Source organism: Ailuropoda melanoleuca, chromosome 3, assembly GCF_002007445.2.
Source record: "Ailuropoda melanoleuca isolate Jingjing chromosome 3, ASM200744v2, whole genome shotgun sequence".
Taxonomy (NCBI): Eukaryota; Metazoa; Chordata; class Mammalia; order Carnivora; family Ursidae; genus Ailuropoda; species Ailuropoda melanoleuca.
Window position 1 is genome coordinate 82,412,765 of NC_048220.1, and position 25,850 is coordinate 82,438,614.

The following is a 25,850-nucleotide window of genomic DNA, read 5'->3' on the forward strand; positions in this document are numbered from 1 at the left end:
AATGAAGGGGTTCGGGGTGGGGAGTCAAACCCACCCAAACACAGAGATGAGAGTGGGGGAGGAATAGCCCCTGAAGGAACAAACCTTCATGCTACCAGAGGGAAAACTGATGCTGAGAAATCAAACGAAACAAAACAGATGTTCACTGTGCTTGGACATTAGCCAAGAAAATTCCTGAGCAGAAAAGAATAAAAACTCACTTTTTCTATTTTTTTTAAGATTTTATGTATTTATTTGACAGAGAGAGTGCGTACACGCAGGGGGAGCGGCAGGCAGAGGGAGAGGGAGAAGCAGGCTCCCCGCTGAGCAAGGAACCCAAAGGGGGGGGCTTGACGTCCTGACCCAAGACGAAGGCAGATGCTTAACCAACTGGGCCACCCAGGTGCCCCCCAAAAATCCACTTTAAAATTAATGCATACTGATGCCCTGGCTTCTAGATCTGTTCCTGCAGAGGGCTGCTACCCTGGCTGTCCCTCTCCTTAGGCCCCTGGTGGCAGGAACATCTTTGAGAAAATAGATGATACATGTGGGAATTCCTGACCCTAAAGTCCACCCAGGGTGCAGGCCCTCCATTATCCCTTTTTTTTCCTTCTAAAATGAGGGGAACCCTCCTGCCTGCTCCTTTTTCCTTTCTCTACCATCTAGCCCTCTTTCTGCAGAGCCTCAACTCTGTGCAAAGGAAGGTACAACTCTGCATCATTCTGCCAGTGGTCTCAAACTCCTCTGTCTGGAGTCCTTCGGAGCCTTTGATTTTGTTTGATCAAAAGGCCTATTGAAATTTTTTCCCCCAAATCAAAAGAGCAGCTTCAAGCCTCAAATGAGAACTGCCTCTGCCTCTAGATAAGAAGATGGCCTGCGGCAGTTTGGACTATTGTCTGCATAAAATAGAAAAAAGCCCAATGGAGTGGCATCAACAAGATAGAAGTTGATCGCTCTTTCAGTGAAAGAAGTCTAGAGATAGGCCCTCCAGGGCTGGCCTGGCGGCTCCAAGGTCTTCAGAGACCGTGGCATCTACTGTTTTGCTTCTCTGCCCAGGTGATCACTTGCTGGCCGCAGGAAGGAACAAACAGAAAGGAGTGAAGAAAAGCCTGCCACTTTTTTTTTTTTTTGAGAACTTCCCAGAAGTCCTCGGCTATCCTGTGCTTACATCTCCTTGCCCAAAGATAGTTGCCACATCTCGTCACAGGTAGCTGTGAGAGGGCCAGAAAATATACGGTTTTCAATGAGCCCTTTAAGAGAGGAAGGAGGAGAATGGATGGTGGAGGAGGCAGGTGTCACTAGTAGTAATTGTCACACGGTTGGTGAATTCCGGCCACCAAAGAGGCCGACACTGATGGCCCTGCCTCCTTGCCGTGCTGCTTGGACTCTGGACTTCCGAGAGGCCTCTTTGCTATCCTGTGCCTTGCTCTCAACCCCTTCTTTGAGGTCATATTCTGCTAGTTCATCTATGGTACCTAAAATTTAGTCAGTGCAATTGTAGGATTCTGTCATGTTTGACGGCTCTGAAAAATAGGTTTGGGCCATTTTACAATATTGCTCTTAAGCAAAGCTGAGAGGGAGGCACATAGAAGTCATGAAAAGGTTTTCATTTGGAAGATGTCAAATAAATATTTGACGTCCAGACGACATAAAGGGCAATATGAAGGATCTTTGTGGTGATGAAAATGTGGTGTGCCTTGACTGTGTCACCTCAGTATCCTGGTTGTGACGACATGCTGTAGTTTTGTACGGTGTTACTGTGGGGGGAGACTAGGGAAAGAGGCAACCACATCTCCTGTCTTAGAGCTAGATAGGACTCTACGGTTTCTTCAAAATAAAAAGTTTAATTTTGCAAAAGTCAACAGCATTTCATGGTAAATTATATCTCAATAATTTTTTAAGTCAATTGTATTTCAAACTGGTACATTTAAAAATCACATATTTACTATGCAGTTTTGATTAGTCTTACCCATTTTTTCCCTTTCAAATATTAAAGAAACATTAACGGGGGAAATTCAGTTGAATTCTCAGTAAGAAGGTCTCAATTTTTGAAAACGTTTTATTCTGAACATTTGAAAATATATAGAAAATAATATAATTAGGGGCGCCTGGGTGGCTCAGTCGTTAAGCGTCTGCCTTCGGCTCAGGGCGTGATCCTGGCGTTCTGGGATCGAGCCCCACATCAGGCTCCTCCGCTATGAGCCTGCTTCTTCTCTCCCACTCCCCCTGCTTGTGTTCCCTCTCTCGCTGGCTGTCTCTATCTCTGTCAAATAAATAAATAAAATCTTTAAAAAAAAAAAGAATATAATTAAACTCCACGTACTCATGAGCCAATTCAATAATTACCACCCTTTTGCTAGTCTTATCTATTTGCCTTGCAACTTTTCCCCCTGGTGGGTTATTTTAAAGCAAATCCCAGACATTGTATTATTTTACCCTTAAATAAAGGCTATTTTTAAATTCCGTGATCCCAAGCACAACGAACAAGGGAGATAAAACTCCATAATTTCAAATAAAACTTCCACACGCTGAAAAAATGTATAGTTACCAATTCCTGGAAACGGAAGTGAGAGGGTGGATAGACACAGAGAAAGCTACAGAGAAGGGATACAGAATGTGGCAAGCAAAATAATGCCCCCCCAAATGTCCATCCTAATCCCTGGAATCTGTGAATATGTTACCTTGAAGGAAAGGAGAAAAAGAGTTGCAGGTGGAAGTAAGGTTGCTAATTGGCTGGCTTAAATAGGGAGACTGTCCTGGGTTATCTGGGTGGACCTCACGTAATCACAAGGTTCCTTGAAAATGGAAGAGGAAGCAGAGATGAGTCACGGAGCAATGGGACTGTGAGGGCCAGAGTGATGTGGTGTAAGGGGAATCGATCTGCCATCGCTGGCTTGGGAGATTGGAGGAAGGGGGGCAGGAGCCAAAGAATGCAGATGGCCTCTAGGAGCTGGGAAAGGCAAGGGATCCCGCTAGAGAACACAGCCCTGCTGACATCTCTGTTTCAGTCCAGTGAGATCTGTGCTGAGCTCTTCACCTAGGGAACTCTAAAATAAGAAATCTGTATTGTTTAAAAGCTTCCGCAGCTGTGGTCGTTTGTCAGCGCTGCAACGTAAAACTAACGTACAGAGTGGGAGGCAGTCAGCATTTGGCAGCTTGAAGGGGACAGGTGGGAAAGGGTTTCTTCACAGATCTGAGTCATTTTGCCAGAAAATAAGGTAATCACACCAGCTTCTTGGAAATAGAGTCCTACGGATGGCAGAAGCCTCAGTTGTCAAGTCCTGCTCTTGTGCTAGGAACATGAGTCAGCAGTGTGCTATATAATTTGAAAATGGAAAAAAAAGGAATGGACACCCCCTGCTGGTAGATAGAAAACAGACTTCCTGTTTTGGATTCTGGTTTCCTTGTATATTCTGGAAGGCTTCCCCAGGCCTGTCACAGGTGGACCTCTGTCCGGACGAATGGAACTCTGAGCCCCATGCAGACTGTAGAATACTTACGGGGCCAAACTGAGCCGATTATTTTCATAATGTGTGGTTGGAGAAGTACCTCTTTAGGTCTGTTTGCTGTTTCAACAGAACCTTTTCTTTTCACTCTTAGGCTTCTGGCTTGAGCCTCTGGATTCCCAATGGAACATGTTGACTGAAATGATTTGGGCCAAAGTAAAAGAAGGCTTTGGCTGAAACCAAAAGACATGTGTGGGTTCATGTAAGTTCAGAGGTTGGACCGGCTTCAGAGTTCACTTCAGCCGTTCTTGGGGAGTCTGGCTTGTGGTTAGAGATCTACGTGTGATTTTCCAGGCCTAACCTTAGGCAGTCCAGTCACAGAAGCTTTACCTGACAGGTCTCCTGGGAAGTGACTGCCCTCCCCACACAGCCAGGACACTGCAGTCTCTGGGGGCGCTGCAGTCAGGGACTTGGGCCCCTGTGACTCCCTTGTTTCTCCAGTTTGCATTCCCAGCCCCAGGGCCTCCATTCCTATCTCCTTATCTGAGGCCTTGGTGGAGGTCGGTCTTCTTTAGTCTCGTCGCTGAAGCCACCTCCTGGGGGAAGGAGGAGTACTTTTCCACACCTAGGCCTTCCCCTCATTCCTATTCCCCTGGGTCCATAAAACCGCATGAGCCTTTTGTTCAGTGAGATCCACCTGACCTTTGACCTCCACCTGACCCTTGACCGGTACCCTGTTCCATGGGAAAGTCAAGCAGAAAGAGTCACTGCTTTCTCTGGTTTTAGCCATCATGGTAAGTTGATTAAAGGCTTAACTCTCATTTTTGGCTTCTTGCTTTAATTGGCGACTCTGACACCTGACAACTCTGGCTCCCACCTGGGGCCAGGTGCTCCGGACTGTGCACTCTCTCCCTCTCTCTCTCTCTCATTCCTCCCCAACCCTCAGCCCCACCCACATCCCAGCTCCCCTGAGCTCCTGACAGTTCTGCCTCCTTTTCTCCACAGGTCTTTCTGCGTTGCCCTCCTCCATGTGTTAACTTTATCCTCAGGATGATGGTGAGATGGCCCTCGTAGTACCGTCACCAGCTAGACCCAAGACCTGACCTTTACGGCTCACCTGCTTGTACCCAGCCACCTTTGTTCCAAGTTTTTCCTTCTTTCCAGCTTCCCTCTTAACTCAGGCAAGAGACCTGAGGGCATAGCATCCCTGAAGGAAACCGAAGCTACCCCTCAAGCAACAATGACTGCCTGGAAGCAGAACTCCATTGGTCCAGACCACTCAGACCAGTTTGAACTTAGCTGCCCCTCCCCCAAATGTACAATACAATGTTATTCGCTACAGTCACCATGCTGTACAGTAAGGCTCCAGAATGTATTCATCTCATAACAAAGTGTGTACCCTTCCCAACAAAGATCTTATGATTCAAGTCAACATTTACACAGCAACACATATTTGCCCTTTGTGTCAGTGACCCCGCCTTGAAATTTGCTCAGAATAGATCTTGTGTTCTTAACACGCACACACATACACACACACACAGTAACTCTGTGAGGTAATGGATGTGTTAATTAGCTTGATCGTGGTAAACGTTGCAACATATATCAAAACAGCATGGTGTGCATCTGCTGTGGTCTGAATGTTTGTGTTTCCCCCAAATTCATGTGCTCGAATCTGAGTGCCCAATGTGATAGTATTAGGAGGTGGGGGCTTTCTGAGGCTCTTACGTCATGAAGGTAGAGCCCTTATGAATCGGATTAGTGCCCTGTAAAAGAGAGCTTGCCTCTTCTGCATAAGCTAACACCTAGAAGGCACAGTCTACGAAACTAGGAGATGGGCTCTCACCAGACACTAAATCTGCTAGTGCCATGATCTTGAACTTCCCAGCCTCCAGAATTGTGAGAAATAAATGTTTGTTGTTTATAAGCCACCCAATTGATGGCATTTGTAATCATAGGAAACTGAATGGACTAGGATAACACCTTAAATATGAACAATTTTTATTTGTCAATCACACCTCAATAAAGCTGGGAAATAAATTAAAAAGAACTTTAAAGGTATGTGAAAAGGCTTCAACAGACTTAATTTAATCTCAGTTTAAAAGAAGGCCAATAAGCATATTAAGTATTGTTTTAAGAATGTGATGACAACTTGTTTTGTTGTAAGGATTATTGTATTTGAAAGAATATTATACTATACCATGCTGTACAGCCATTAATAATAATTGTTATTGTGTCATTCTCCCTAAAGCAGAATTCCTGCTGTGAGCTCAGAACTGAATTCTAATCCTGGCTCCATTTCCTACTGTCATTTAATCATTTAATCTCCATAAATCTCATTAATCTCTATCTGCCTATCCCATGTAGTTAAAAAGACTAAATGAGATAGCATATTTTAAAATGGTAAAGGTTTTGGGGCGCCCGGGTGGCTCAGTCATTAAGCGTCTGCCTTTGGCTCAGGTCCTGATTCCAGGGTCCTGAGATTGAGCCCCCCCATCAGGCTCCCTGCTCGGAGGGAAGCCTGCTTCTCCCTCTCCCACTCCCCCTGCTGGTGTTCCTTCTCTCACTGTGTCTCTCTCTGTCCAATAAATAAATAAAGTCTTAAAAAAAATAAAAAATAAAACGGTAAAGGTTTTGATCAACCCAATTATTTTTTTTAAAGATTTTTATTTATTTATTTGACAGAGATAGAGACAGCCAGTGAGAGAGGAAACACAAGCAGGGGGAGTGGGAGAGGAAGAAGCAGGCTCCCAGCGGAGAAGCCTGATGTGGGGCTCGATCCCAGGACTCCGGGATCATGCCCTGAGCCAAAGGCAGACACTTAACATCTGAGCCACCCAGGTGCCCCCCAACATCTCCCTTTCCCTTAATTTCAAACTCTAATTTATCTGCCTTTCTCAAGCCACCCGCTGCTGGGGCCTGTGGGCCGTTGGGATTGAATGAGGCCCTGAATTCTTGGGAAGTCACAGCGCAGGGGACTGCCATAAGGGCTGCTCTACTGTGCACCTGTCCGGCTCCTAGACGTGTGTGCATGAGAGAGAGAGAGAGAGAGAGAGAGAGAGAAAGGGGAGGCAGGGGTGGGATGGTGAATGCGCAGGAAAGTAGCTTGGAAGATGCTTGCCTCCAGGTGTGCATGGAATTCTCAGTGGAGGGATTCGTTTAGCATTGTGTGGAAAGCTGGAGATTTCCTGGTGGCTTAGAGCTAAAAAGGGGTCATAGAGCTTATCGCTGAGCTGAAACTTCAGAGAGATAAGGGAGCAGGAAGACTTCCTCCAGGTCCTTTGGAGTAGCGGCTTCTTTCCACAGATACCATTGGCCCCTGGGGGATAAGCACCACGGGGCCTTCCACTATTGTTTCACCGCCATCATTTAGAGTACTCTAAAAACAAGGCTTGAGCTTCATGTGGACCACTAAGAAAAACAGCTGCTAAGATATCCCAGTCAGAGAAAATAAGTTCAGTTAGGACAGATAGAATGCATATCCAGCAAAGTAGAACCATTAAAGGGGCTCACTGTCACCCTTACGGATCCATTATGCCGAGCTGCCGGGACTTCTAACTGCTAGCGCTGCATTTCTTTGCCTGAGGGCTTTTTCTGGCCACCAGAGCCTGCCTTCCCGTTCATGGGGCAGGCTGGGATGTAGGCTCCAGGAACAGGCTGTAACCAAGGACTGATGGAAGTTGGTACATAAATACCCCATCTCCTCACCCCTTCAGTAGGATAACTCTGTAGTGTGTATTTTACCCTGATCTCCAGAATTCTCCAGTGGGATCAGCTCCAGTTACCCACAGTACTAACCTCCTTGATAATAATCTATTTTGTGGCTTTCGTTCCTTTCTGACTCACTTCCCTGCTCTGCTACCATTCTTTCCTGGATCACCTCCCACGTAAACTGCTTTCACTCAAATCCTTGTCTCAGGGCCTGCTTCTTAGGAAACCCAAACTAAGACTTGTAGTGTGCCAGGGGGATTGAATAAAGCAGACAGAATACTCCTGCCTGTGCTCCTTGACTCTCAGAACACTTCCAGTTTGGTCTGGAAGGGTTTTCTCTTTAGAGAATTTGACCAGCTGGAAAGAGTGACCCATGTGTTCCCAACTAACAGCCCAGCCAGATCACCCTACAGAGAAGCCCTCAGGGAACAAGTTCAACCTTTATGCTGGAAGCTTTTATCACGTTATAAATCAGCTTTTATAACACTTAACTCCTTTTTTTTTAGTTACGCACTTTTAAAAAAGATTTTATTATTTATTTGAGAGATAGAGAGAGTGGAGGGAGGGGCAGAAGGAGAGGGAGAAGCGGACTCCCCACTGAGCAGGGAGGCCGAGGCGGGGCTTGATCCCCGGATCCTGAGCAGAAGGCACACTCTTCACCGAATGAGCCACTCAGGTGCCCCTCGTCATGTACTCTAAAGTAGAAGTGAACAGTTGAAAACTACCAGAAAACTTCCAATATGATAGATGGAGACCAAATTAATAGCAAAAAGCAGCTGAAAGGAAGAAGAGGCTATTCAGGAGGAAGAAAACTTTAAAAATGTATTGTGGGTGTGGTTTTGTTTTGTTTGTTTTTTGTTTGTTTGTTTGTTTTTAGAGAGAGAGGGGGCAGAGAGAAAATCTTAAGCAGGCTCCATACCCAGTGCAGAGCCCAACGCAGGGCTTGACTTCACAACCCCAAGATCATGACCTGAGCCAAAATCAAGAGTCAATCACATAACCGAGTCACTCAGGTGCCCCTAAAAATGTATTGTTAATAGTCTCAGAGGAATAAGAAATCTATGAAGCAAGGCTATGACACTATAACGAAGAGACATTTGAAAAACGAAAATTCCAGAAAAGTAAAAGCAGTATGGATGGCTGGAAGATAAATTTGAGTTCTCCAATAAAGAGCAAAAAAGCAAAGATGGAAAGCAGGAGAGTAAAATAGAGGGTAACAGGGCTCTTTCATCAAGTTTGGGCTTGAGCATACACCAGAAGCTGATGGAGGGGAGTTATTGGAAGGTAAAAGACAGGAACCTGTTCATATCTGAACAAAGGAAAATAAAACTTGGGCTGTTGTACAGGCCAAGAATAGAGGCAGAGGTCCTGCTTAGGCAGTTCTCACACTAATGAGGAGAATAATGAGCACCTTAGAGGACGTGGGGACAGAAATGAAGAAAAAGATGAGAGATTAAGTGGTAGAATAAAGTTGTGACTGATCAGGTGGGTGTATGTTGGGGGGGCTGTGGATCTGATGTAAAAGTAGGTTAAAGAACGGATGTATCTAGATTTTTCTGCAAGATCCTAAATGGACTGGGCTCCATTAAGCAAGAGGAGGAATCAGCGAGGACCAGTAGGTTGGAGGGGGGTGTGTAGGAGGTAGAATGCAGATTCCTGAGTTCAGGTTCAAATCAGTATTTATTTTCTCACTAGGTGTCAGATACTGGGATAAAGTTTTGTCTGGGTCGCCAGAGGAAAGAAAACCCCCTTCAGGTGTTTAAATACGAGTTAGGGGAGGTACAGCCCTGGGCTGGAGGCGACGGGGGCGACAATGAATGTTTGTGCAGGATACTGGTGACAGGACCTGTAAGTGCACGCTTGCGCAGGGCCGCCCTTGGGACGTCTGCCCTGCAGAAGTACAAGCGCCTGCTTGGTCACCGAGAGGACGCTCAGACCACGCCGAACCCTGGGACGTGCGTCTCGGAGTCTTACCCGGAAGACCTGAATCCTCTGAACTTCCTAGTAGTGCAAAGGAGGGATGGTGCGCATGCGCACGACCACCCCAGGGTTCAATCAAAGACGGCGGGAAGTTGGTTTTCTGAATAGCAACTGAGCTGCTTGGAGACGGATTGGAGATGACAGACCAATAAACAAACATTTCATTGGCTTAGCGTGCTCAGCCTCCCGATTCCCCAGCTTCCTATTGGACCTTTCAAGCAGAGCAGGGGCGTGACTCCCGGGGCTCCTCCCCGCGCTCTGGCCCAGCCTCGGGTCCGGGCCGAGGGAGCGGGACGGAAGTGAGCGGGTCCCGCCCCTTCCCCCTCTCGTCTTCGCTGGAGCCGCCGCCGCTGCCGCCGCTTCCCCCTCTCCGGCGACCCGGAGTCTCCGTGCCGTACCCTTGGTCCCCGGCCGCGCGGAGCCGGGATGCACTGCTCCCGCTGTGGGTCCTCATCATGGAGACCAAACGGGTGGAGATTCCCGGCAGCGTCCTGGACGATCTCTGCAGGTACCGCGTAGCCGCGCGCTGTCCGGGCCCTCTTCGTCCCCTCCTCGCGTTCTCTCACGTTGGCCGACCCCGGGGGCCTCCGCGTCTCCTCCCCCCGCCCACACCCTTGTCCTCGCTTTCCGGTCCCGCCGCGCCTGGCTTTTCCTGCTCGACCCTCCCTCGGACGGCATCACCCCTGTCTTTCCGCCGCAGCCTCCCTGCTTCGCACGGCCTCTCCTCCGTCCTTCCTCGCGGGGCACCGGAATGCCCTCATTTTCTCAGTTCCCCAACTCTTGCCGTCCTGCCGGTGAAGCCGCTGCGCCGGAGCCTGGTCGGGAGCGTTTTTCGGCCACCCCCTCCCCCTCCCATTGTGCTTTCCTGCCTCTGACTTAGAGCGTTCCCCTCTCCTCCGCCGTCCCACGCCTCGGTTCGCCCCGAAGACTGCGAGCTTTGAGTCTTCGTAGCCCTGCGCCCCCGGATCTGCGCACGGAAGCGGTTTCAAACAACCTTTCGCCCGTGTGTTCTCACACGTCCGTGGCATTTTCTAAATTGCTGTAAAGAATTACTGTCTTGTTCATCCCCAAACTTATCATGGGGGGAGGGGGATAGAGAGTTGCTTTTTTTCATTCTTTAATTTTCCTTGAAGGAAATTCTCAACCGCAGGGTTTTAATTCATGGTATACTTTTACAAGAGAAAATTTTTTGCTTTCTTCCCTCTTGTTAGCGATGATTTCAGATAGCCAAACTTAGGGAAAATGGACTTAAAATATTTTCTTTTCCCGAAGTAAAATTTTTGGTTCAGAAATTCCCTGTGTTGTCGCCGGCTACGTGGATTCTGAAATAAATTACGAGTAAAAGGCTTTGATGAAATAACACCTTTTCAAGTACATTTACTGTATTTATGTATAGAAATCTGACTTTTAATAGTTGGGTCGCATTCACGCCTTTTTTTTTTTTTTTAAATGGGAAGGAAAGAACTAATACTTGTGCAGGTACTGTTGTGTGCCAGGCATTGGGTGCCCTTCACATCTATCATTTTGTTTAATCCTCGAAACAACTCCTATTTGGTAGGTGTAGTTATTTTTGTTTTCATCTGACAAAGTTGGTTTGTAATTTACAAGAGGTCACATTTCTGGTAATTCAGAAAGTCAAGATTCGAAGCGTAGGCCTTTTTCTCAACAGTGCCTGTGCTTTTTTTCCTAGGCCAGGTAGACGTTACAGAAAGTCCAGTCTAACAGTTTAAACCTCACAAAAGTACACGTAGATAACTAAATAGACTAATTTTGGAACTAATAAGAATTAATGTTGCTGTACTTCTTTGGTGGTGATATGATTATAATTTTTGGAATGTGATCGATTCAAACAAACCACTTAAAATGCACTGATTTTCTATCATCCCAATTTCATAAGAGATGTATGTATATCTGTGTGAATAAATGGACGAACATGTACAAGAAGTGAGATTATGATTTTTGTTTTTTTATTGATGTTTCCAAGATTTTCTAAAGGGTGTGTATTTTATAGTTAGGAAAAAAAGTGAAGATGAGTATGTGTTTTTTAAAAGGTGAGCGGTAATTATGTATGGATTAATAGGGATACAGCTTAATAAAAAGATAGGTAATCTTACACTTTTTACAGGCATCTGAGATAATCTTCCTACAAGTATGGGTTTATTTTGTGTGCTACAGAGGATTACATCTTTGAAAGAAGTCCTAGCAACCCTTATGAAGGTGATTGATTTTATGTGGAACCTGTTTACTCACAAAACTGTTGTATTTTGTGAACAATACGTTAAACATCTGTTGAGTGTTAAAGATTCTTGGTTTTCCAGTGGGTGTATTTAAGCAGTTTTATACAAATCTTTTGGAATAGGGTAGCATTTTTTTTTCCTTTAAGAAATGAGAGTAACATTTTTGTAATTACTATGTTTTGGCTATATAAAAAGGATTATATGTTTAAAAATTAGGGCTAGCTACTTGACTAATAAACCAAATAACCATTTCTTAAAACTTCAAGTTTTAAAAATCATGCCATTTTAAAGTTAGTATTTATAATATTTTTGTTGATTTAAATATTTTTAATGTGAACAATTCAGACTTTTATGATTGTTGGTTTTTTTAGAAATAAATTTACTTAGAATTTGTTTAATTTCTGTAAAAATAAAGCTTAAGTGGAAAAATGTTAATTTTTCTGCATTCTTTGCTCTTTTAAGTACCTCTCGATTTATGTGTTTGGTTTTGACTCTTATTTTTATATTTTCCCCAATTCCCTTGTTTATTATTAGTATATTTAAGAAGTTTTTTGTTTTGTTTTATTGATTTCTGATAAATGACCTATTCCTGCTAATCTTGTCTACTTCAGTCATTGACCACATAGTAATAACTTCTGGAGAAATGTAAAATTGAGAACGATTTTGACGTGAAAAATTAGAAGAGGAGACTTATGTTTTCAAGAAGTAACTTTGTAACTGTTAGATAGCTTATAACCTAAGACATGGAATGTTATTTTGCAGATGGTTTCATATGCAACATTTCATTTACTGGGATAGCATGCAGTCATTAGAAATTCCTAAGGCAATTAGCAAACAGTAAACTGAAGGAAAATATTTGTCTCTTGAAATGACATATACAGTATACTATTGAACATAATAGTCATTCAATGCCTTTTGTTAAAACAGATTTTTAAATGTTTTATGTATATGTGTGTGTGTATGCACAAGGAAAGTCTGAGAGCATATACACCAAACTGAAACGCAGTTATTTTTGGTAGAATGAAATTAGAGGAGAGGAAGGAAAGACTGTCGTCAAAAGTGTTCTAGTGAACGTTCTAGTAAACTTGTATGTAAAAAGTAAATCTGCCGCATTTTATGGTGATATTTGCCTCGGTTGCACCATGATTTTTGACTTTAAAAGTCAAAGAATTTTTCAATACCATTTAAATTAGCTTATTAAATACTTGAAAAGCATGTTTTTAAAGTAAAAATTGAAAACTACAGCTTGTTTTTCTTTTAAAGAAATGCTTTGAGTTTTTTTAAAGCCCCTTTAAGAATTAAATGGTGAAGCCACTCTCGTGTTAAAAGGAGAAAGGTATGTTCTGGCAACTAATGTTGCTGCTATTTTGGTGATTGTGTAAGCTAATCAAATAATTCTTGCTTATCTTCAGGTTGCCATTTTAGTGTTTAATCCTGCAATATTTTTGTACTAATTGTAGTTCTGCTAATCTATATGTAGGAAGATTGAAAAGATGACATTTTGTGAGGTGGAGAAATTTTTCCCATAATAGATTATGGTGAAAAGTATTTTATTTCACATATACTATGTATACACACATTTTAATTTTCTTATTTTGAGTAATCTCTACACCCAGTGTCTGGCCCAAAGGCAGACGCTTAACTGACTGAGCCACCCAGGTGCCCCAAGAAGTCAGCTTTTAGTTGTTAAAAAGATATACCCCTGTTCAAGGTTTAAAAAAAAAAAAAGTCAAAGAAGAGTACAGGTGAAGTTATAAAACAAAAGCAATAGTCTCCTGCCTTACCCCTTTTTATCTCAGTTCTGCTCTCCAGACTTTTTACCTGTTTCGTGTTGAATTCTTTTGGTAGATAATTCAGTATTTTAAAATACACTTGGACTAGTTTCTTGTTTTATTAACTTCAGGTGTTAGATTGAATATTTACTTAACCTTGGTAGATATTAGGTGGGGTTTTAGTTTATCAAAAGCCTACTGTTGCCTTACCCTATTTCCAATACAGTTTTATCACTGTTCTAAATTGTTCTGTTGGTTACCTTTCTGGTTTACGAACTTATGGACAGTATTTTGAGTCTGTATTTGATAAGGTGAGGCAATCAGTGCCCCATCTTTTCTTCTTTTTCTTTCTTACACATTCCCTCAGCTTCTATCCAGCTGAACTTAAAAATTGATATTTACATTCCATTTTGTAACCTTAATGAGGGCTGTTATATTTTTTACTATTGGTTGACTGCAAAAGCTGAACAAGAATAATAGCATTTGTTATACGGTATAACTAGGGACGTATTTTTCACAGTAGAGGCAAGCTTACGATGGCTAGGATTTTGTTTCTTTTCCGTCTAGCCATAGTTGGGATCCCTTTGTAAGGCTCTTGGGAGAGAATGTCGAAGTGAATCCCCCTCTCTTACATTCTACTAATTGGTCAGATGCTGCTGCTCTTTGTAGTCTTTTCTTTTGGAGAAAGAAGCATATGCTTTCTTCATTATTCCCTCATTCTTTCTGGCTATTTTTTTTTTAAGATTTTATTTTTAAGTAATCTCTACACTCCACATAGGGCTTGAGCTTACGACCCCAAGGTCAGGATTTGGACACTCTACCAACTGAAACCACCAAGTGCCCCCTTTCTATTTTTTTTCTTTTTGATTGTCTTTTTGTTCCAGTTTTGGCTTTTGCTTCGTATTTGGATTATGATTCTCTTGTACATTTACCTCTCTTCCCCAGCACATTCAAAATAGCTTCCTCCCGTCCACCCCGTCTGCTCCTTCATTTTGTCCTCAGTCTTACCTTTGCTATCTATGCTACAGAATTCTTTTTTTTCTGGAGAGTGCCTTCTTGGAGACCTCTACTCTTCTAGCCCAGTCTGGACTGGTTGTTCCCTAGACTTGCCAAACAACTGGCCTGCTAGAGTTCTCTTTCATGGCTCTCCCAGGTTGGGTCTATTGTCTCTTAATCTCATGTTTTATGCTTTCTTGATTTTCATTCTTGTTTTCCTGGTGCACATTCTAAAGTAATTTCCTTTGAGGGAGTCATTAGAAAGTGAACTTCCGAGTCCTTATATGACTAAAAGGGCTGTTTCTCTTCCCACACTTACGTTCCCAGGTGGTCCAGGGTTCACACTTTTGAGTACCAAGGTTCTATGAGATAACCTCAACTCTCTCTTTTCTTTAGGTCCAGTTTTTTCAATGTGATTTTTTCTTTGTCATGCCCCAGATTTTCCTTTGATGTTGGATGATTTTTGTTGCTGTTTCATATTTAAGGTGAGGGTATAAGGGGCTTGTTTATTGATAGGCTTCTCTTTTCTGTGAGTAGATAGGGTGTTAGCTCTTACACTGGGAATCCTTGAAAACCAGTTTTGCTTTGGGGTGCCAACACCCAAATCTATCAGCTAAAGTTAGAAAAGAGCCTCAGGTGTTGTTCCCCATCCCCCCACTCTTTTGTAGGAGAAACTCCTGACTCAAAGGAGTGGAAGAAGAAGAGACAGTCTTCTATTACACAAGTCGACCTTGCCCTTCCCGTCCCTTTTTAAAAATTGAAGTATAGCTGGCACAATGTTACATTAGTTTCAGGTGTACAACATAAGTGATTTGAGTACTTTGTTATGCTGTGCTCACCACAAGTGTAGCTGCCATCTGTCACCATACAAATACTATTAAAATACCATTGACTATATTCCCTATACCATACCTTTCATCTCTGTGACTTATTCATTCCAAACCGGAAGCGTTTATCTCCCACTTCCCTTCACCCATTTTGCCCATCCCCCTAATCCCTTCCCCTCTGGCAACCATCAGTTCTCTATATTTATCGGTCTGTTTGTTTTGTTTGCTCGTTTGTTTTGTTTAGATTCCAGACATAAGTGACATCATGGTATTTGTCTGACTTGTTTCACTTAGCTTCACTTGTTTCACTCTGTAGGTCCATCCATGTTTTCACAAATGGCTAGATCTCATTCTTTTTTATGGCTGAGTGATAGTCCATTTTATATATGTATGTATATATGTGCATATATATCTTTATCCATTCATCTATCGATGGACACTTGGGTTGCTTCTATATCTTGGCTCTTGTAAATAATGCTGCAATAAACATAGGGGTGTGTATATCTTCTTGAATTGGTGTTTTTGTTTTCTTTGGGTAAATACCCAGCAGTGGAATTATTGGATCGTATGTTATTTGTTTTTAATTTTTTGAAAAATCTTTATGCTGTACCACAGTGGCTGTACCAATTTAAATTCCCACCAACAATGCATGAAGGTTTCTTTTTCTCCATATCCTTGCCAACACTTGTTATTTCTTGTCCTTTCGATTTTGGCCATTCTGACAGGTATGAGATGATATTTCATTATGGTTTTTATTTTTTTATTTTTTTATTTTTATTTTTTATTTTTTTTTTTAAAGATTTTTTAATTTCTTTATTCGACAGAGATAGAGACAGCCAGCGAGAGAGGGAACACAAGCAGGGGGAGTGGGAGAGGAAGAAGCAGGCTCACAGAGGAAGAGCCTGATGTGGGGCTCGATCCCACAACGCCGGGATCACGCCCTGAGCCGAAGGCAGACGCTTAACCGCTGTGCCACCCAGGCGCCCCTCATTATGGTTTTGATTTGCATTTCCCTGATGTTGAGTGATGTTGAGCATGTTTTCATGTGTCTCTTTGCTATCTATATGTCTTTGGGAAAATGTCTATTCGGGTACTCTGCCATTTTTAATCAGATTATTTGTTTTTTGATATTGAGTTATATAAGTTCTTTATATATTTTGGATATTAACCCTTCATCGGATATATCATTTGAGAATATCTTATTACATTCAGTAGGTTGTTTTGTTGTTTTGTTGATGGTTTCCTTTGCTTTGCAGAAACTTTTTGTGTTGGTATAGTCCCAGTGGCTTATTTTTTGCTTCTGTTCCTTGCCTGAACAGACATACCCAGTAAAATGTTGCTAAGTTTGATGTCAAAGAAATTACTGCTGGGGCACCTGGGTGGCTCAGTTGGTTGAGCGTCTGCCTTTGGCTCGGGTTGTGATCTCAGGATCAATCCCCGAGTCGGGCTTTCTGCTCAGTGGGAAGCCTGCTTCTCGCTCTCCCTCTGCCTGCTGCTCCCCCTGCTCTCTCTCTCTCTCTGTATTAAATGAATCAGTAGAATCTTAAAAATTACTGCCTATGTTTTCTTCCAGGAGTTTATGGTTTCATGTTGTATGTTTAGATGTTTATATTGAGTTTATTTTTGTGTGTGGTATTACAGAGTGGTACAGTTTCATTGTTTTGCATGTAGATGTCCAGTTTTTCTAGCACCATTTATTGAAGAGACTGTCTTTTCTCCATATATATTCTTTGTCATAGATTGGCCATATAAACGTGGGTTTATTTCTGGGGTCTCTGTTCCATTGATCTATGTGTCTGTTTTTGTGCTAGTAAAATACTGTTTTGATGATTATAGCTTGGTGGTATATCTTTTTCTTTTCTTTATTATTGTTATTTTTTAAAGATTTTATGTATTCATCCATCAGTGCACACAAGCAGGATCCCAGAATGCCATCTCAGGATGCTGGGATTCTTCTTTGGTAGTGTCTTTGTCTGGTTTTGGTATCAGGGTAATGCTGGCCTTGTAGGATGTGTTTGGAAATTTTCCTTGTTGTTTTATTTTTTGGAATAGTTTGAGGAGAATAGGTCTTAACTCTTTCAATGTTTGGTGTAATTCACTTGTGAATCAATCTGGTCCTGGACTTTGTTGGGAGTTTTTTGGTTCAGTGTTGTTACTAGGGATCAGTCTATTCAGATTTTGTATTTCTTCCTGATTCAGTTTTGGAAGATTGTGTATTTCTAGGAATTTATCCATTTCTTCTAGGTTGTCCAGTTTGTTGGCGTACAGTTTTTTATAGTAGCCTTTTATGGTCATTTGTATTTCTGTGGTGTCGGTTCTTCTCATTCTTTTTTGAGTTTATTTATTTGGGTCTTTTCTCTTTTTGAGTCTGTCTAAAGGTTTATCAATTTTGTTTGTCTTTAGAGAGAACCAGGTCTTGGTTTCATTGATCTTTTCTATTTTTATTTTATTTTTTTTAGTTTCTTATCATTTATTTCTGCTCTGATCTTTATTATTTCCTTATTCTGCTAACTTTGGGCTTGTTCTTTTTTTAGTTCCTTTAGGTGTAATGTTAGATTGTTTGAGATTCTTTTTGTTTCATAAGGCAGGCTGTATTGCTATAAGTTTCCCTCTTACAACTGCATTTGCTACATCCCAAAAATTTTGGACTGTTCTGTTTTCATTGTCATTGGTCTCCATGTATTTTTTTTTAAATTTATCCTTTAACTTTTTCTTTGACCCATTGGTTGTTTAGTAGCATGTTGTTTAGTCTCCATGTGTTTGTGTTATTTCTAGTTTGGTTTTTTTTCCCCCTTTATTAAAAAAATTTTTTTTGAAGATTTTATTTGAGAGAGAGCGAGCAAGTGCATGCAGGAGCTGGGGGAGGGGCAGAGGGAGAGGGAGAGCTGACACAGGGCTCTGATCCCAGGATACTGAGATCATGACCTGAGCTGACATCAGACACTTACCTAGCTGGGCCATGCAGGTGCCCCTCTAGTTTTTTTCTTATAGTTGAGTTACAGTTTTATACTCTTGTGGTCAGAAAAGATGCATGATTTGATTTCAGTCTTAAATTTACTGAAACTTGTTTTGTAGCCTAATGTGTGATCCATCCTGGGAGTGTTTCATATGTACCTGAGAAGAATGTGTGTTCTGTTGTTATAGGATGGAATGTTCTGTATGTATCTGTTAAGTCCATTCGGCCTAATGTGTCATTCAAAGACACCATTTCCTTACTGATTTTTTTTTTTGCCTAGATGATCTATCAATTGATGTAAGTGGGGTGTTCAGGTTCCCTGCTATTATTGTATTATTGTCAATTTCTCCCTCTGTGTCTGTTAATATTTGCTTTATTTAGGTGCTCCAGTGTTGGGTACATAGACATTTACAATTGTTATATCCTCTTTTTGTATTGATACCCCTTCTTTGTCTCTTGTTACAGTATTTGTTTTGAGGTCTGTGTTCTCTAATACAAGTATTTGTCTAATATAAGTATTCCTGCTCTGTTTTTCCCCCCCGGCTTCCATCTGCATAGGATATCTTTTGCCATCCCATCACTTTCAGTCTGTAGGTGTCTTTAAGTCTGAAGTGAGCCTTTTGTAAGTAGCATACTGCTGGGACTTGTTTTTTGTCTATTCTGTCACTCTGTATCCTTCCTTTGGAGCACTTAGACCATTTATATTTAAAACAGTTGTTGATGGGATACTACTCATCCATCAAAAAATGAAATCTTTCCCTTTGCAACTACGTGGATGGAACTAGAGGGTATTATGCTAAGTGAAATAAGTCAGTCAAAGAAAAAGTTATCATATGGTCTCTCTCATATGTGGAATTTAAGAAACAAAACAGGATAATGGGGAAGGGAGGGAAAAATAAAACAGGATGAAATCAGAGAGGGAGACAAACCATAAGAGACTCTTAATCATATGAAACAAACTGAGGGTTGCTGGAGGGGAGGGGGTTAGGGGATTGGGTAACTGGGTGATGGACATTAAGGAGGGTGTGTGATGTAATGAGCACTGGGTGTTGTATAAGACTGATGAATCACTGAACTCTACCTCTGAAATTAATAATACACTATATGTTAATTGAATTTAAATTTAAAAAATCTGAAATAAGTTATTGATAGGTGTGTGTTAATTGCCATTTTGTTAATTGCTTTCCGGTTGTTATGTAGTTCTTCTCTGTTCCTTTTTCTTTTCTTCCCGTTTCCTTGTATTGAGGACTTTATTTGGTGTTACACTTGGCTTGCTTTCTTCTTATTTTTTGTGTATCTGTTACAGGTTTTTGGTTTGTAGTTACCATGAGATTCATATATAACATCCTAAATATATAGCAAACTTAAGTTGATTGTCGCTTAAGTTTGAACACATTCTAAAAGAATTTCATTTTTACCACCCTTCCATATTTTATGTGTATCGTTGTCATATTTTGTCTTTTTGTTTTGTGAGTCCCCCTAATTTTTTAGATAAAATTGATTTGACTACTTTTGTCTTTCAACCTTCATGCTAACTTTGTAGTGATTGCTCTACTACCTTTATGTTTGCTTTTACTCATGAAGTTTTTTCCTTTCATAATTTTCTTCTAGTTATGGCCTTTTCTTTTCCACTTAAAGAAGTCTCTAGCATTCTCTAAGGCTGGTTTAGTGGTGATGAACTCCTTTCATTTTTGTGTCAGTAACTGTTTATCTCTTCAATTCTGAATGATAATTTGCCAGAGACATCGATCGTTCTTAGTTGTGGATTTTTTTCCTTTCAGCATTTTGAATATGTCATGGCACTTGTTTCTGGCCTGCAGAGTTTTTGCTGAAAAATTAGCTGATAGCCTTGTGGGGTTTCCCTTGTACATAAGTGTTGGGCTTTTTCTGCTTTTAAAATTCTTTTATTTTTAATCTTTGACATTTTAGTTATTATGTGTCATGGTGTGGAACTCCTTAGGTTCATCTCTCTCTTCTCCTTTTGGGACTCCTATAATGCAAGTTTTGTTCACTTGATGTTGTCCAAGAGATCCCATAACCTCTCCTCTTTTTTTTTTTTTTTTAACTGTTGAGCTTGGGTGCTTTCCATTATCGTGTTTTCCAGAATACTGTTTCTGCATCTTCTAATCTGTTGATTCCCTCTAGTGTACTTTTTATTTGTTACTATATTCTTCAGCTGTATTTTTTTCATTTTTTCTATCTCTTTGTTGAAGTTTTTACTGAGTTCTTCACTCTTCTTTCCAGTCTGGTGAGCATGGCTATTACTTTGAAGTCTTTGTCAGGTAGATTGGTTAGCTCCATTTCATTTAGCTCTTTCTCTGTAGTTTTGTCTGTTTGTTTAGAGAATATTCCTGTCTCCTCATTTTGCTTGACTTTCTATGTTGGTTTCTTTGAATTGGGCAGAACAGCTACTTCTAAACTTGAGGGGAATTGTCCTTTGTATGGTTGTCCCCTTTGTAGACTGTGTGTGCCCAGTGACTTTTACTGGCTGGAGCTTTGGCTGGTGTGGGCTAGGGGTCCTGGGGCACTCTGTGCTGGCACTGTCCTGGTGGGATGTCAGCAGCTGAATTGGGCATGGGACAAGGTGGTCCCAGAGCTCCCTGCATAGAGTGTGTGCTGTCAGGACAGTTGAAACTGAAGTGACTAGAAGCACAGGGAGTCCTGGGATTCTTTATGCATAGGCATTCCAGCAGGATCACTGACGCTGAAGTGGGCAGTGGCTGGGGGTGGTCTGAGATTCTCTGCACAGAGGTATCCTGGTAGGATTCCTGAAACTGACGTAGGTGCAAAGTGGGCTGGCCTGGGATGGCCCCCGGCTGGATGGTTGGAGCTGAGGCTGGGTACAAGTGTGTGTGGGAGGTGTATCCCAGGGCATTCTGTGCAGCAGTTTCCCTGGCAGGGTGGTTGGAGCTGAGGTGGGTGTAGGCCATGGATTCCTGGGGTGCTTTGCGCTGGGGGTGCCCGGGCATGTTTCTCCTTTTTTTAAAGTCCTATTTCTTATTCCCATTTCCAGCTTACCTTCCTTCACTTAGGGCTTTTCTGGATTGGGATGGGAATGAGATTGAATTTCTTTGTCCTATGTACTTTCTTACCACTTTTTAGGTTGTGGTTAGTGTCTAGAAACTTAACTAGAAATGAAAATTTTTGGTTAAAGATACTGTAGGTTATATGCAAACATCTATTTCACTAAAAGAGTAAAGTTTAAAAAAAATTAAATATATAAAGCCACAAGGAAATGGGTGAAAGGATGAGCAACAAAATTTGGTAACTAAAAGGGAATGTTGTATATGACTTAGCAGACCTAATAGACCCAAATGAGAGACTAGTGTAATAGTTTCAATCTATTCTAGAATAAGAGAATATTGAAAAACGGCAGAACTGAATTTATATATCCTGTAAACATACTGAAAACCCTCAGCCTTCTTCCCCCGCTCAGCTCCTAGAACGTGGCAGAGCTTGGCCTTTACCGTCCAGGTCCAAGATTGGAAGATTCTTTAGGTGATTTGACTAACTCATGAGGATAGACCTAAGGGTACTGACATTGGTGGTCCCTCAGTTAAACTGCTCAGTCTGATCACTCACTTAAATGGTGCCTTATAGTTTGACAACTTTCCTAAATAGCTTTGTGGTCTGTCACTTAAATGTGAACATCTGAATAGGCCTCTTAACATAAAAGGTAGAGCTTAAAACTGAAAAGGAGCAACTGGGAGAATCAAACTATGCAGGTAGAGAAAACTTTAAAAACCAAACCAAACCAAACCATGTTGCTCTCCTTAGAGAGGTAGAGTTTTACAATCATGGAATAACAGGATAATCTATAAAAGCATAAACAATTAAAAATAGCATTTGGAAATTAAAAATATGAGAGCAAAACCAAAAATCTTAATAGATGGTTTGCAAAATAAAGTTAAGAATGTTTCTCAGAAGGAAGGGGGGGAGGGGAGGAATCAGAAGTAGGAAATAACCAGAGGAGAGTAAAGAATCATGAGGATCAGTCCATGAAGTCCTTTAGCACTGAGGGATGTGAGTTTTCAAATAGGCAAGGTCCATTGAATGGCCAGTGCAGTAGATAAAAAATAGACAACTGGGAAATTTCATAACACTGGGGACAGAAGGAAGAACCTGGAATCTTCCAGACTGAAAAAAATACGACAGACAAAGGAATCTGAATGGCTTCAATCAATATCAAAATTGGAGGCTGGCGGGAGACAGCACTGTCTCAAAACTATGAAGGAAAATGATTTTCAATTTAGAATTCTAAAGATATTTTGAGGTACAGAGCGTCTCAGTTTTTATCTCCCTTACATCTTTCCTGCAGAAGGTTTGGGAGGATATACTTCAAAGAAAAGAAGAAAGAAAATTGAGGAGAAAGACAGGATACAAGAAACATGAAATCTAATTAGAGCCGTAGGGAACCATGGGATGCCAGTGAAAGGACAGCATAGGATGATAGATGTGTATCATGTGTAGATGACAACCAGCCCAGATTGGAATAGATCAGAAGGCTCAAGAATATTCTTCAAGATGAAACTATGTGTTTGAATTAACATCTGAGAAAAAAATTTAGGAAACTGGTGGAAGATTCAATTAGTGACAGGTATGATAGAGAACACAAAGCAGTGCAGTGATAAGACATTTATTAATTACGGGAAGAACAAAGGATTGTGCAGGAAAGGAACAGTAATCCTAGCTTACCATGTGGCTTAGTCGTGAATTCCATAAACGGAATGTAGAGGGTTAATGCTAATCTCACTCTGTGGCTATTAGTGGGAGTGATTTTTGCTCCCCTCAGAACATTTGGTAATATCTGGGGATCTTTTTGGTTGTTACACCTTGGTGGAGAGTGCTGTTGACATCTAACGGGCAGGGGCTAGGGTTGCTGCTGAACATCGTCCAGTGTACAGAAAAGCTCCTCTCAACGTAGAGTTATCTGCTTCAAAATGTCAGTAGTGCTGAAGTTGACAGCCTAACCAAAACTGACAGAGTTTTGTTGGGTGGGTGGAGAGATGAGAAGGGTGTGTAGAATGAGGGTGGGAATAGAGTTAATTCCATAATGGAAATAATGCCCCAAACTGAGAAAATAAATACCAGAGTTTATTTTAGAGATGTGTTAAGTAAAATAAAATCAGATAAAAGAAACTTAGTTTTTTTGCGTTGCTGTTTGCCACCCAGTGGCCATTCTGAGACTTGGGCAGTGGTCTAAGTCCAGTTCACAAAGTTGGTGGTATGCTATTTGTAGTCTAACCCAAACTTGTGTAACTTGGGGTTGAGCCCAAGTTTCATAAACAATTTCCCAGGACCATTTTCCTGAGCTGTTTCTCTTTTGCCAGCTCCCTGCTACTAATTGGCTCTTTGGGTCTGTCCTTTTTGTGTTCTATAGCCAGAAAGCCACTCTGGCACACATTTCACATGTTTCTGCTCACGTCTGAGACTGAGCAACTGGAGGATAGAGGAATAAAAGCAGTGGAGGTTGGCTCTACTCTCTTGGGACCACGCAATTCTTATGATTCAAGAGGAAGTTTCCTGTCCCTTGAGAGTTTCAGCCTCTGTGGGTCTCTGTTAAAGCCACTGTTGTAGCCACCTCTAACCATGGATGGCATTGCTTGGGGGCTGGGGCATGGGAGAAAGGAGAAAAAGAATTTTCTCTACTATCTCCAAGTATTAGGAGATCTGCTTAGACTCCTCTCTCAACCCTTGAGGCAGAACTAGAAGGCTTCTGGGGCTCTCTCTGTCCCTGCTGGTGCTCACCGCCAAACCCCAGTCCAGCCAGGTGACAACTGGAGGATGGAAAAATGGTAAATTCACTTCAAATACTGTCTTCCCCAGTCTTCCTGCTACTGTTTACTTTTCACAGTCCTCAAATAACTGGTCTTTGCGTTTTGTTAAGGTTTTAATAACTGCATTTTATGGGAGGGACAGACTGGAGTGTGCTTGTCATCTAACCAGAATAGGAACCTATGTAAGCATTTAAAAGATAAATTTTAACTATCAGTATGTTACTGATACTTATGTCAAACAATTTGCTAGACTGTGGGAATAAAAGTATACAAAGAGGACATTATCTCAATGAACTAATTTGGAGGAATTTGTGGACAATAGTAGTAAAAGCCACATAATTGTAAAGGAGTGGAGTCTGAGAGTATGTACATCTGTTCAGAGGAGCCTGGTGTATCTGCATAGGAGAGTAGTGTTAGTAAGTCATGAAGGACAAATTAGGAGTTTGCTAGATGGACAAAGGAAAGGAAGTAGATATAGTATGTGGACGATAGTTTAGGACAGTTCCAAGAATTTGTTATCACTGGGTATAAAGAACTCACAGAGTAAGAGGTTGTGCAGGTGAGCGGGCACTGGATCTCAAATGCCACATAGAATTTTGATTCTTGTGTCTTAGTGCCATCAGAGTTGCATGTTACACACTTCATTCTTAGTATATGTGCTGTTTAAGCTCTCTTTCCCCCTAGTTTTTCTATATTGAAATGTAGGTTGTTGTACTTACCCCTATTAGAATGTTACATTATTTTTATGATTTAAAAGCTTGCTTTTGAGGTTGATTTGAAACTTGGAAATCACCACAAACATTTGCTAGTGAATAGCGTGAGTGATCAAGCTGGGTGATAACTAATTTTTAATTTTTTAAAATAACTAAAAAACCAATGCATTTTTTAAATGTAGTTCCGTCTGTCTCTCAAGGTCATTACCAAAAAAGGCTGTGCAGTGGAAGAAGCAGTTGGTGGTTGCTTAATGAGTGCTGTAAATCCCATTCACTTAGATTTTTTAAATTCTGACTTGTTGCACAAAGAAGGGTTCATTATCTTAATCACATACAAATAATACAGTGTACATTTATACTATATATATAAAATATTTCTCCAGCTCCCTTCAAATGTACTTGGAAAAGACAATTTAGGATTTTAAAAAGTGAGTATACTTTATTTTGAACTCAGGTTCTGCAAATGAGGATATTTGAGAAATCTAGTCTATTAATGAACAGAGTTGATTTCTTTAATGTCTCTTTGTAATACTTTAAATTAAGCAGCTAACATCTTTCCTGTTTGAATGAATAAGTATATTTGCATATATTCTTAGAAGGCCCCTTCAGTTCTGTTACGAGCAAGATGCCTGTATAAACTTTTTTCTCCAGACTCCTCTTCCCTGTGCAGCATTGGTGCCATAGTGGTGAGCATGGCTGGCTTCCAGATTTCTCTTCCTATTCCCTCAAATTTTGCTTCCTCGATCGGCACTGCTCTTGGTCCCTTTTTTATGTTGGTGGGTCAGGGGTGAAGCAGTTAAATAGGTTAAGATCATTATAGTTTGTAAATGTAATTTTAATATGTTTTTTGTTTTTGACAGCCGATTTATTTTGCATATTCCCAGCGAGGAAAGAGACAATGCTATCCGAGTGTGTTTTCAGATTGAACTTGCCCATTGGTTTTACTTGGATTTCTACATGCAGAACACACCAGGATTACCTCAGTGTGGGATAAGAGACTTTGCTAAAGCTGATATCCTTTTTGTTACTATAACTGCCCTTTATTATTGCTAATAAAATATTTTAGCACAGATTTCCTTTTGACCGTCTTTGAGATTTAAAACATTAAGTAAACGTACTTGATTTCTAAAAATTGTCAAATATAAATAGTAGGCAGAATTTAATACTATTTTTATTTTTATGTAGAGGACCTCTTGAAAGGTGCACTGATGATTAGAATTAAATTTGATTTTCTCTTTCAGACATAACTAGCCTATTTCTAGAACCGACCCGTTATTTTTACTTTCTTCTTGCTGTTCCATTTAATCAGATGACCTTTTATCAGATCACTACCTTCCTGGGATAGAAATTCTTAAATAATTATTGAAAACTTAATATGTTAAAAGCCGTGTTTTTAGTTTTGTGGCAAATACAAAGGAGTCTTTGCCTTCGAAGTTTTTTTTTCCTATTTACAAATAAG

At 41.1% G+C, this 25,850-nt stretch overlaps 1 protein-coding gene and 1 long non-coding RNA gene across 8 annotated transcripts in view; both read left to right on the forward strand.

Annotated features, from left to right (window-relative positions):
• The window catches only part of LOC117801547, a 30,601-nt gene extending 24,790 nt beyond the window's left edge, over window positions 1–5,811 (forward strand). The window contains exons 4-5 of the long non-coding RNA XR_004624183.1: window positions 3,580–3,687; window positions 4,431–5,811. This is a non-coding gene — a long non-coding RNA (uncharacterized LOC117801547). The remainder of the gene's footprint in view (window positions 1–3,579; window positions 3,688–4,430) is intronic.
• A 3,481-nt stretch (window positions 5,812–9,292) lies between these two features.
• Window positions 9,293–25,850, forward strand: part of DCP2 (decapping mRNA 2) — a 65,161-nt gene continuing 48,603 nt past the window's right edge. For 2 of the 7 annotated variants that reach the window (XM_034656619.1, XM_034656618.1), the window contains exons 1-2: window positions 9,377–9,621; window positions 25,252–25,403. In XM_034656619.1, the coding sequence (XP_034512510.1) occupies window positions 9,569–9,621; window positions 25,252–25,403 (205 nt within the window). In that variant the 5' untranslated portion in view covers window positions 9,377–9,568. Of the gene's footprint in view, window positions 9,622–11,238; window positions 11,331–25,251; window positions 25,404–25,850 lie in introns of those variants that run through there. The other 5 variants (XR_856207.3, XM_011224901.3, XM_034656617.1 and 2 more) reach the window with 4 other exon arrangements.